General features: G+C 39.3%; 1 protein-coding gene across 15 annotated transcripts in view; it reads right to left on the reverse strand.

The window, feature by feature from the left end:
- The window catches only part of Ppp1r9a (protein phosphatase 1 regulatory subunit 9A), a 308,327-nt gene extending 296,263 nt beyond the window's left edge, over window positions 1-12,064 (reverse strand). For 5 of the 15 annotated variants that reach the window (XM_046426376.2, XM_046426374.2, XM_058573245.1 and 2 more), the window contains exons 1-3: window positions 11,913-12,063; window positions 11,009-11,214; window positions 8,107-9,712 (exon numbers count right to left, since the gene is read on the reverse strand). In XM_046426376.2, coding sequence (XP_046282332.1) covers window positions 8,107-9,501 — 1,395 coding nt within the window. In that variant the 5' untranslated portion in view covers window positions 9,502-9,712; window positions 11,009-11,214; window positions 11,913-12,063. Of the gene's footprint in view, window positions 1-8,106; window positions 9,830-10,129; window positions 10,245-11,008; window positions 11,215-11,912 lie in introns of all 15 variants that reach the window. The other 10 variants (XM_046426371.2, XM_046426370.2, XM_058573247.1 and 7 more) reach the window with 7 other exon arrangements.
- Window positions 12,065-12,938: the final 874 nt, after the last annotated feature.

The following is a 12,938-nucleotide window of genomic DNA, read 5'->3' on the forward strand; positions in this document are numbered from 1 at the left end:
TTCTTAAGGGCCATGCTAGTCCAAAGGTATCAAGAGACAAACCCCAAATTCCTACTCTGGAAATCTCTCACCTGGCCATTCCTGGAGAGAAACCCCCAAGACCAAGATCTGTTTACCTTTTTGACCCTTACCAACCACCGTAGATCCCATTGTAGCCTACCATTTCAACTGGCACAGAAAATAATTTGTAAGATTCACATTCCCCAGTATAAAACTCATTATCCAACTTAAAAATTAGGGAGATACAGTCAGCAGTTTGATTTAAAACCACTTATCATCATCCATAAATATGTGGAGATCATCAGCATCCATAAATACATGGGAAATAGTGGGAAATAGTCTTAACTCTACAAAGACTTAAAATCCCAATGAAAAAGATTAAAGAAGCAAAGAACAAAACTCTCCTCCTTCAACACTATAAAATTTCCAAGTATCTCTCTACTCTGGCTATTTCAGTGGCTTCTTTGTAAGGACAGGTGTGTAAGAAAGAAATAGGAAATTAGGCTGAAAATTTAGCAATCGTGCAAAAAATTATCAATATTTCAATCATGTTGAACTGTATTATGAAGCTATTTCCAGAACAAAAGTGAGCGAAGCAATTAATATGTCAGCAACTATATTACAAAACATTTCTTTCTTTATTCTTAGGTTCCTCAGTAGGATGTTTGAATATACAGTTCAACCCATACTTTCAAAAGTTAAGCTGCTTTAAAAATTCACTCCATAAATATGTTCTCCAATGGATTTAAAACTTAAACTATTTTATGATTTTTAATATAATCTATAGCATAAGTAACAATCTCAAAAGCAATTTAATATAAATTTTTCATTTTAATATTTCAACAAAAGATATCCAAAAGATGTTTTATTTTCCTTTGAAATACAGGCACAAATATTTATGATTATGGTCTAGTACAAATATGATTATGGTATACTACAATCATGACTATGGTTTAGTACAAATATGTAATCAGAGAATTACATAATACTAAGCTAAGAAAGGATCTTAGATAAATGACAAGTAAAAGAGTCTCAATAACAAGAAATCAAAGGTCTCAAGAGTCAGATCTGTCCAAGTTCACAGAATATCAAGTAACTCTTAGTGTTACTTTTATTATGACTAGTTAATATTTAATAGTAAAACAGATACTGTACTTCAGCAAACAATATAAAATAAACTACATAAATACCTGCCTCAAATCACTCATCTTCATAGATGGCTGCAGTAGAGATAATAGCAAATGGGCATATGAAATCTAAATTGACATATTTAAGGAACAAGAAAAAAAGTTTTTAAATAAAGATTAATGTTTTCCCATAAATAATTCCAATCAATGTAAAGTAATACCAAAAATAGTAACACACAGCAATCGGAGAGAAATAAATATCAGATCACCAAAAAATAATAAGGGTTCCTTCTTCCCAGAAAAGACCAATGTAAAGATGAAAATCAGTATTAACATAATTTTTGCCTTTAAAGAAATTCTGTGCTGAATCAAACACTCCACGCTGTGTTTTAGACTACGTTAACAGAAATGCAGTGTCCCAATCAAGGAAGCTGTTTCAATCATCCTCATTGCCACATAAACCTTTTCTTCCTCAGTTACATATCTCCTCCTTCCTTCTTGGATTCTTCTGTCTCCTCGGCTTCGTGTCTTCTTTCTATGAAATTCCATTAAAAGGTAGACAACATTTGTTGCTCCCACATCCTGCCATTTAATTTTTAGACCATGTCATCATTACAAAAACTCTTTTGTCCTTGCTACCTAGACTTTCCTATAGTGAGATTCTTAAATTTCACATATCCCAAGTCATACTCATCATGTTTCTTATATTCCTTTAAAAGAGCATGTTCCTGGTTCCATTTATATGAAATGTCTAGAAGAAGCAAATCCATAGAGACAAGAAGTAAACTACTGTTTGCCAGAAGATGGAAGAAGAAGATTTGGGAGAGACTACTAACAGACACAGAGTTTCTTCCTGGCACAATTAAAATGTTCAAGAATTAGATAATAGGGGCTGGGGTTGTAGCTCAGTGGTGGGCCCTTGCCTCGCCCAGGTGAGGCACTGGGTTCAATCCTCAGCACCACATAAAGATAAATAAATAAAGGTATTGTGTGTAAAATAAAAATATTTTTAAATATTTTTAAAAAAGAATTAGATAATAGTAATGACTGCACAACAGTGTAAATATACTGAAAACCACTTTTGCAATTTAAATCAAGGAGTTTTTGTGTTATTTGAATTTTATCTCAATAAAAAATTGCTAATTAAAATTAATAAATAAAAACAAGTGTACACACACACACACACACACACACAAGCTTGCCCTTTCTTGTAATTTTCCTTTTACCTTTCAAAGAAATAAACTTCCCATAAGTAGAATTATTCAAGCATAAGCTAAAAGATCATCTGTCAGCAATATGCTATTGAAGGGCTTCCCAAAGTGACTGGGAAATTACATTAGATTACCTTTAAGTATTTTTCAACTCCAAATTTGTGTGTCACCAAAGTAAAGAGATTGGAACCAAAAGTGACCAGGGAGAAAACTAAAGATTAACTTGAACATTTTTCTTCTTTTTTCAAAATGAGAACTGTAAAATATAAGCAATATAATCAAAAGTACAAAATAAAATAGGTCCAAAGTGAAAAAGCACAGAAAAATAAGAAAGAATAGCAAGTCAATTAGATAATGGCACCAAAACCAACAAATTGTTTTCAGAGTTTAATAGCACAATGTTTGTTTCATTTATACCCAATTTATCCTACATCTAACTGTATTTTTCTACAAATGCCTAAACTTCTTTTCCTTTTTTAGTGATAAAGCAAGATGGTAGAATAAAAGTTAATGCAAATAAGATTAAAATCAAATCACTCCCGATGAGCACGTAATTGGGTTATTAAGGTAAACAATGTATGAATATAATAGAAAGTTATTTCCCCCAAAATCTGGCATCTTAAAGAAGCCCATGAATCTAACAACTAGTCTCATTTGTGAGAAAGTTTAGAAGGAAGATACTTAATGATGTGGAAAAGCAAAGAAACTTCAAATCTTCCTACTATAAATGCCAGCAAACCTCTAAAATACTTTGCTATAAAGGGAAAAAAGTCTTTCTTTAAACCAAACCAACCCTTTCAGAAGTCAGAAGACTATGCTTCAAACTCTTGGTCCAAAAAGGGGTCTGTTGACCAACAGCATCAGTACCACTTAAGAGGTTGTTAGAAATGTAGAATCTCAGGCCCCACTCCAGACCTACTGTTCCATGAATTTGCTATATTACTTGAGGATATTAAATTCTGTCAAGAAAACAAATGGGGCCTGGAGGTGTAGCTCAGAGGTAAAGCACTTATATAGTACATATGCAAGGCCCTGGGTTCAGAAAAAAATAATAATAATAAAAGGAAAAAAGAAAAACAGAAACAAATGCAATAAATGAAACTCATACGGAGTGATCAATTTAAATGATGGTAAGCAAGCTTACAGCTTCTGAGGAAAAGGCAACACTCACAAGTTAAGTATAGATACCTGAGAATGGAAGCTGGTGAGATGAAGGCAGAATTCAATATATGTATATTACAAATAGGTAAGTTAGTAGCCCAAATGACATTGCAAAAATAGAATAAAATACTATGGGAGGGCTAGGGTCTTGGTTCAGTGGTAGAGCGATTGCTTATCACGTGTGAGGCACTGGGTTTGATCCTCAGCATCACATAAAAATAAACAAAATAAAAAGTATTGTGTCCATTTGTAACTTAAAAAAATTTTTTTTTAAAAGATACAATGGGGATAAAAAAAAAAGATTACTAATAGAAAGGGATAAAAAGACTAATTCATCATTATGCCATGTCTGAACTGACATTATGCCTTCTATTTCGGATGGATGTCACCTCCATATCAAGCCATCCACTAAGGATTCTCAATATGGTCCCATTCTGGAACCACATCATTAATCAGTGTAATCTTGGCCCAAATATTAACTCTGGTCCTCATAACCACACCACCAATAGAAAAGACGAATGGGAAAGAGAGACAGGGGAGGTGAACACTATGTAGCCAGGAAGCAGGCAGTAGAGTCCTACCAACTTTGCACCTTATCTAAGTGTGTTAACTAACTCACTCCATGGTTTTGTTCTTGTTTCTGGATTTGTGCGTTAAATTTATTTGATAAATTGAGAGATTCAAGCATTGTAATTTGAGTGCTGAATGCTTCTATTCAATAACCTCTGAGTGCTTGACTGGTACTGTATTTGGAGGCTAACCTTTGCATGAAGGTAATTTCCCACAGAACACCTACTGAAACAGAATCTGCATTTTAACAAGATCCCCAAGTGATTCATATGCATATTAAAATTTAAGAAGCACTGACAAAACTGTAAGAAAAAGAAGCCTCCACAAAGATAAAAAGTTGGATCTCAGAAAAACTATGCTCAGAATACCATCTTAAATAAAAGACTGCACATACCAGGAAGAGACTGGGAGCCCCAAAAGTGGGAGAGAATACAAAGAGATCCATATTTGACAGCTATCGCGCAGGTTTAAAGAAGCCTTACTTTGCTTGTAGGTCCTCCTTTGAACTCTAGGTCTCTAAAGCTCTGTATAGTTTGAGAAAACACTCCAGTACAGCACAACGCACAGCAACAATAACTCTGCACTCTCCTCCTTCCTGGAAGTAAAGAAAATCTACTTTTTCAGAAAACGCTATATTTCAAGAATACCAATCTAAAGACTATCAGTAACAGTGAAAGGGTTATGATTTCCTTCATGAGGCAACAGTAACCTCAGAAGGGTCATCCAAGAGCAGAACTGAGATGAGCCTGAAAAGCCTTGTTCATGGTTTACACTCCTCCCACCTAGCAGGGACTCCTAACTGGGAAGGCTACAGTACATCCCATTGTTCCTGGTACCTATGAGGGGCTCAGTAACTGTTCTGGAGTAAAAGAAAAAATAATGACAAATGTCACTCTGTCTATCCTTGATTCCTCTAGACACATTTACTTTAATTCAATCCCTTGTCTCTGAGAAATTCCTGAAAACGAAAGCATAATTCCACATCTCAAACTAATTCGATTCATAACACCTTCCCGTCCATATCTTGAAGGAGGATTTTACATTTTCTATTATTAATCCCATTTGAATATTCCATGACATCAACTTATCCGATAAGAGAGAACTGTGCCCATGAAACAGAGGGAAGTTATACTAACTGCTGGCCAACAATATCATCTGACTATTTTTAAGTCATTAACAAGTACTGGGACTATGCTACCCAGGAAAGATCAGCTATTATTTTCTTTTTCTAGGTCCAGATTGAAGACATATTATGGTAATATCTTTAAAAGAAGTGAACTAGACACCGAGGACAATTCACACATGCAAAGATCATAAATAAGAACTACAAAAACACTAAAGATGTTGGGACTATTTTACTGAGTAAGGAATAAAATATCAGGAAAAGAACATAAAAGTTTCAAAAATCATTTCCATAAAGAATATGTGTACCATGTTGCTTCCAAAGTATGTTTAAATTTCAAAGGAAAAGATTTTGTTTGGAAATCCTAATTTCCCATTCCATAAAGCTTTATGAAAAGAATAAGGAAACACACACAGGGGTAGCTGAATATACTCTGTTCCAAATAATCTATCAAATCCCTTTCACTCTGCGCATTTAATATATCCATGTATTGCTAAAGAACACACCAGACATTAGACATTTTGACACAGTTTTGTACACTCTTATATGGGTTTTAAATATAATGTGTTTAAGAATTGCCTCTATAAGGTCACAGAGCAAAGGGCTAACCTTGTAGATTTTTCTGTCTTCTGCAGCTAGCAGCATGAAAGATCACATATGATAAGCCTTCCCAAAATACTTGTTAAATTTAATTAAGTATTACCACCCTCGGAGGCAAAAAAAAAAAAAAAAAAAAATCTTATTTGGAGAATAACCAAATGCTACCACCATCACCAACAGAAAGCAGTTTTCAAAATTTCCAAGTGAATCTACTTGCATGTCAAACAACGGAAACAAGAAAGAGTAATTGTCTCATTCATTACAAAAGGGCTAATAATGACTCTTCTGTTTGAAAACTTAATCCACTCCAACTAGTCCTGTTAACTGCCTGATAAAACGCAGGGCGTTATGTTTGCTTCATAAGCTTGATCTAAGTTCATGAAATGTATTAAACCTAAATGCACATAATCTATTTTCATTCCATCTATTCAGAAATCCAATTTATTTATTATATGAAAATTAAGAGGTAAAACACTATTATGAGCAAAAGCAGCAAAAAGCACTTGACTTTCAAAATATCGTACCCAAAAAGCTGGCTTCTTCCCAGATATGAACAGACATATTTCAATGATAAATCCTTTAAAGTCAATTAAAATCTAATATCATGCAGTTATGTTTTGTGCAGCACAGGACCCAAATACACAGTGAGCATCCCAGAGAGTTGAGTGGTTAATGTTCTACTTAATAAATGGTTCATAAACTGCTATCCCCCTATTAAAAAGTCAGTTGCTGGCTTTAACAAACTCCTTGAAGAGTTTATTTCAGTTATTCCTGCTTTGCCCATTGTGAAATGATTTAATCCTGTTGCTTTCTTCCTAAAGGATAGAAAGACCATGTTCAAAGGGGGCATGAATGGTGAAATTTGGGTGCTCACTGGACAGGCTTTAGGGAAGGATGCCTTTGAGGACAGTGCCTAGAAGTGGAAGGAGAGTGGGGAATGGGAAGGAAAGAAAAGAACACTGGCAGGTGGATAAGCACCCTACTTAGCTTACTTTCAAACTAGATTCACGATTCAAGTTTATTTCAAACAGTTTAAGTTGACATGATCCATTCTGATCCAGAACTTAATGCCTTACACTATTAAAATGAAAATTTGCCTCCCAACAGCTGAAAATAAGTTAATAAAATATGACTTTATTTCAAAATAGCATTTCATAACTAAAGCAATCAGACTTCTCTGTGGGTATTTCTATGTAAATTCTATATCTTATGGCTATATATGGAAGTTCATAAAGAGAAATAACAGCGATTCTAGATTTTCAGGAGAAATTTTTAAAATATATGACACCAAACTCCAAATCTATCATATATACACAGGATGTAAGCTAGGAGCCCCTAAAAAGTGGTTTCAAACTACACATTTGCCACCATAACACTCCCCCTACACACCACCCCCACAGATTCCCCAAGGAGAGCATGCCAGAATCTGAGTACTGAGCTGGTGGGCAAGCACACTTTGAATAAGCACTCCAGGGGATTCTGATACTCAACCGACCACCTCCTGCCCCTGCTGCCATTATCCACTAATAATGTTATAATGTTCCAATACCCGCTGCTGATGTACTTTGTGCTATTTTCTTATACCAAATATTAACTAAGTGAAGTCATTAGAATACAGCTTCTGAATTCAACTGGCATTTATCCAGTTTTTAAGAGGTAAAACTAAATCCATGAATGGCAAATCAATTTTGCTTTTTTTTCACAAAATTTCACTTTAGAGCTATACAACAAATTCTGAAATCAAATCTGTTTACAGTCATAGCTTTTCAATGAAAGTATTTCAGTCAACTAATATGCTTCCATAAATCAAATTTTCACTACTACGCAGCAATGAAAAAAAGTTCCAACATTCTTCACAATCCACTTACACTTAAGTAAGTAATAGCTCAGATATTTTTAAGCAAGTAAATAAAGAGATTTCAAGGTTACCATAACTCACCCAATGTACCTTATACCTCATATCTTATGGTGCGTAGATTCAGGTTATTATTTAGAGACAACATTAAGTGACACTTGCTAAAGCAGTTCTGTTTCAAACTGACACTCCTGATTTTCAGTGCTTCTATTGTTCATACTCCAATCCAGTGGAATGTACCTCACAAACTTCAACTTTCATATCATTCAATACTAGTTTATGCCACTACAAAGCACATTAAGAAATGTGATCTTTCTCCAAACCGAAACTTTTAAAATCACCTGCCAACAGGTGTACACATCGACACTATTGAATTCCTTACAAAAAACTTCTAGTAGTTGTCACATCTATTCTACATAGTTAGGCCACAACACTAAAAAACTTAGAAAACAAACTTACCTTAATTGGAGCACTACTAAACTTAATTTTCCGATTTGCTGGGATTTCTTCTTCTTCTGGCAATCCAACAATTTCCGAGTATTCCATATCAGGCTGATAGTAATTGTTCTCATCACTATCTTCCTCCTCATCCTGCTCAGTGCCTGTCTCTCCCCAGTCTGAATTATACCTGGATCTCACCCTATACACATTGTAGTCACTATGCATATACACATGGGAACTCTCGAAATTATTTGAGTCTTCAGGTACTTCTTTTCCACAACTGGATGCAGAAGCATCAGGAGAGGTGAAATCACCACCTGCAAGTTCTTTCCTCTGTTGCTTTGCTGCCTCACTTCCAACAGAATTAGCTTCAGCCTCTCCTAAAGGTTGGTTTTGGGGTGAAAGGATATCAGACTTTGGCATTGCCTTATTTTCAGCACAAGGCTCTTCAGGAATATCTTTGTCAATTCTGTCCGGAGTCTCCTGGTTAGATATGGAGTCCTCGGCTTCCTGGCTCTGCTGTATCTCTTCACTAGGTAACGAAGCTAGAGAGGTACTTTTAGGAGCCACTTCTGGTACTGGAGTTGTATTACTCTTCTGAGCATCCTCTGTATCAACCCCTTGTTTGTTCGATGGAGACCAAGAATTAGAATCCTTAAGGTGGCCAAAGGTGTCAAGATTTGTAACAGTAACAGATGGTAAATTCAGAGGATAATGCCCAGTCACTGAGTATTCATTGTTTGCAGCCTTCTCAGAAATGATGGCACTGGGGGACTCGGTGTTCTCAAATACTGCACTCAGTTGACTCACCGTTGGGGAGACAGCCTCGGTCCGGGAGCTAAGGCTGTCCAAGGAATCAGTACTGCCTCTGTTGGACTTGGAACCACCCCACTCATCCTGTGGTTCACTCCCCCCAGTTTTTTCTTTCTTTGGGGAATAGCGGTTGTTTTGCCCTGACTCATGCACACTTCTCTCAAACATCTTTCGGGTCTCTGTGAACTTAGAATATGAAGGGCCATCGTACATTGTGTCAAATCTACTAATTCGTTCAGATACAGAGGACTCCAATTTAACAACTGAGCCATCTGTTTTCTCCAGAAATTCTTTGGGCTTCATTCTTCTCTGAGGGGATGAAGGTCCACCTTTCCCCCTGGTTTTGGCAATGACTGCAGCATTCTCATTGGGTTCCATACCCATCTGCATAAACAGGTTTTTAATTCTGTTGACATTGGAGCCATATTTCCTCCCCCTGCTCTGCTGGGAGCCCTCCCCTTCCTTTGCTTTTTGTTCCCCATCTGACTTGGGTTTGTCAAAGGTACTTTTCAGTGCCTGGAACTCAGTTCTATATGCATTCCTGTGAGGAGAGGCACTTCTCAGAGTGGTTCGTTCACCTGAAGACTCAGCTTTCAACATTTTTACTTCAAGGGTGAAAAGCCAATGTTCATAATGATCAAGGGGGAAAAAAAAAAAAAAAAAAACTCTCTTCTCTAATCACCAGTATTTGGTCAAGAAAAGGGCCGCTCAAGTGGCATACTCTCAGTGATCGTCCCAACAAATGTATTAGGAAATTATTCAGTCAATAGTTACACAAAATGGCTTTTTCAAAGCAAGACTAGAGGTTCATCTGTAATAGAAAAGAATGAATTTCTGAATCCATGTACTTGAATTTATGTTTAGTCAACTAATACACACTTTATTGTCCAAGTGGTTTAGCCACATATCAAGCAGAAGAAATTATTTACTGAAATGGAAAGTTAAAAATCAAAAAGTTAAAAGTTATCATTCTTATTGGTCTGGTAACAAAAATGTATCAAGCACAATTTGGAGATCCCTATGGAACTCCCCTCCCTCTCTCCCCCCCTCACCTCCTCCCCACCCACATTACACTTAAGTACATTTGAAAACAATATTTTAGCCCATTTTGGATGCTTTTGCAAATGACCCTAAAAGAAACAGGCAATTCAAGTATGTTTAAGAAATCATCAAACTGTCTAGAAAAATTAATTTCATTTGGCATTATCCATACTCAGGTAGAACTTACTTTAAGTACAGTTAAAAGTTTGGAATCTATGTTTACAAACTTCAGAACATGCCACATTGGCTTATTTCAGTCTCTCTGGTCCAATATTCTCATCTACAGCATCCCCAAAGTGACACTAGTGCAATTTCAGAACAAAACAAGAAAGAAGTTCTTGAATGTCAATAAGTTTCACTCTAAGTTCAGTTATAGCCAATATTTGGAAGTTTTCTAACAGAGGATATATAATTATGGAGTGGGACGTAGACATCACCGGAATGAATGCATAAGAATGTGACAATCAGAAAGCAAATATACCATGACATCTCTTCTCCCAGCCCTGATTTGTTTATTCCTTCTTGCCTCTAACTTATTACAAACTCAAAACACAACAGCAATGCATGCTTTCTGGTCTCTAGCCCACAGCTGGATTTTATATCAATATGCTAGCAATCAAATACTTCAAGATCTGCTGAAGAGCAGACAATACCATTCTAAAGATTTTTCATTTTGTTTTTGTTTTGTTTTGTTTTAATATTAGACTGAACCACATCACCCTCACGCACAATCAGTTGAGGAAGCACACACTTTCACTTAAATCGTCTCAGAACTCGTTTCCTGGCCCAGCATGCATGCATGGCCCATGCAGACAAACAAGAAAGGCTGAAGAGTGTGGTGCCAGTTTTTTTTTCCCCCTTTCTTTTTTTTTTTTTGTAAAGCATCGACAATCTCCTTTTACCCTGACATTTTTTTTAAAGGCCATAAACACCCTCCCCTCTCCCCACTCACACACCCCATTCCCTCCCCCGCCAATTCGAGCCCGAGGGGGCGGAGGCGGGGGCGATGGGGCCGCTGGGGATTCAAAACCTGCCCTCACAAAAGACAAACATAAATAACACCAACTTGAGAGGCAGCGGATTCCCAAGCCTGGTTCGGGACGCAATCCCTCGGCCCCGGGGCAGGGCCGGGAGAGCAGGTGACGCCAAGCGCTATGGTAGGAGGTCGCAGTCTAGCTTTGTGCCAAGAAGCACCTGAAGTCCTAACACATTGGCTGCGGCTCCCAGCGGCTGCCAGGCGGATCCCAGTGTGGCATGGGAGAGACGAGCTCCCTGGCCACATTTAAAAAAAAGAAAAAGAAAAAGAAAGAAAGAAAATTATAGGGTAATGATAATAAATCCCTTTGTTTTTCCTCCCAATGTGCCAGGAAACAATAGATCCCACTGATAATGCCTCGGATCCTTCAACCTCTCGCTCCCCAACCACAGCCCACCCCCACCCCCAGCCTGCAACTCAGCCTTTGTACATGCCGATATTTTTCCTGCTCATCTCCTCCCTCCCCAGCTCCTCGCCCCGCGCACAGCCTCCCCCTTACCCGAGCGGGAGCGCCGCGGGCGGGAGGGTCGGCCGCGCGCTCCCACCCAGCTCACTGCGCCCCCCGCCCCGCGGTGGCCGCGGCTGATCGGCGCCGGCCCTCTGGGTGCCCACCACCCGCTCCTCACGGCGCCGCACGGAGGGCTACGGCGGCCGCTTCCACCCTCGCCCCGGCCCCCACGCGCGCCCTGACCGCGGCGGGCGGCCCCAGGAGGCGCTCGGCGCTCCCCAACGCCATTGCGGGCGGGCGGTGGCGGCTGGGCACCGATGCGCTAGCACACTCGGGCCGGCCTGGGGTCGGGGTCGCCGGCCGGGAAGGGGCTTGGCCCACGTGCAGGGTCACCCACACCGGGCCTTCGGGCCAGTGGGGGAGGCCGGGGTATAATGGAGGACAGGCCGCCGGGGCAAGGAAGGCCCGGGGTAACAGGTGCCTCACCTCGGCTGATAGGATTAACTCTAGGGCCGCAGAAAGAGGGAACCCAGCAGCAAAATCCCAGGAGAGGGAGAGAGAGAGGGAGCCTCTGGCGGCCAACGGAGGGCGAAAAGCACCGGCCCGAGGCGAGGCCGCCCCACCCCCTCGGCCGTGGGCGAGGGGCCTCTCTGGCCTGGGACAAGGCCTGCTCTTCCGGAGCCTGGCCCGTGTCGGTTCCGGAACTGGGTTTGGGCAACCGGTACTATGGCCCCTGGTTCATGGGCAGTTAACTCCATGTCCCCCAAGGCATCCAATCTAGGCCACTGCCCTTGTCTGGAAGACCAAGACCTAGGGCCCCACTCTGTCTAAGACCTCTATCTAAGCCACTGTGCCTGGACAGTATACTACCCATCTTGATCCTAGGATTCCACTGCTAAAAGGAAAGGGGTAAGGAAGGCTTCTGACTTTCTTGGTTGGGAAGAGGCTTTCAGCCTACCCGCTCTGGCTTGAACCCTTTTATAAGTGCTAGTCCTTCCCTCTCCATCTCCCAAAATGTCAGAAGTATTATACCTGCCTGCAAAATATAAAATGGATCAAGACTGCCAATATGAACCTTTAAACCAATCTCAAGGTTCTGACCCATAGGCTTGTTGTATCAAGAAGGTACAAAACATGACTCCTATAGAAATATAAAATGAGCACAGGTCAAAAATTTAATTTGACTCGGTAACTAGGGAGGGAACCAGCAATATACTGCAACTCATTCAAATGAAAATGTGAAGAACACATATCTACAGGCAATCAAGAAAGAGGCAAAACTGCCTAATCTATGAAGCACACTGAAATGTAATGTTTCGTATTGCAATAGCTCCTTCCTTATCTTCTGGGGATACATTCCAAAACCCCCAGTGGATGCCTGAAACCTGACAGAGTACTGAGCACTACATATACTGGGGTTTTTTTCCCTAAACATTCCTATGATAATGCTTGATTTAGAAATTAGGTGCATTGCAAAAGACAATTTTAACAATATACTGTAATAAAAGTTAC

This window comes from Marmota monax, unplaced genomic scaffold, assembly GCF_021218885.2.
Source record: "Marmota monax isolate L192 unplaced genomic scaffold, Marmota_monax_Labrador192_F-V1.1 WCK01_AAM20220418_F8-fsc00321, whole genome shotgun sequence".
NCBI classification, from domain to species: Eukaryota; Metazoa; Chordata; class Mammalia; order Rodentia; family Sciuridae; genus Marmota; species Marmota monax.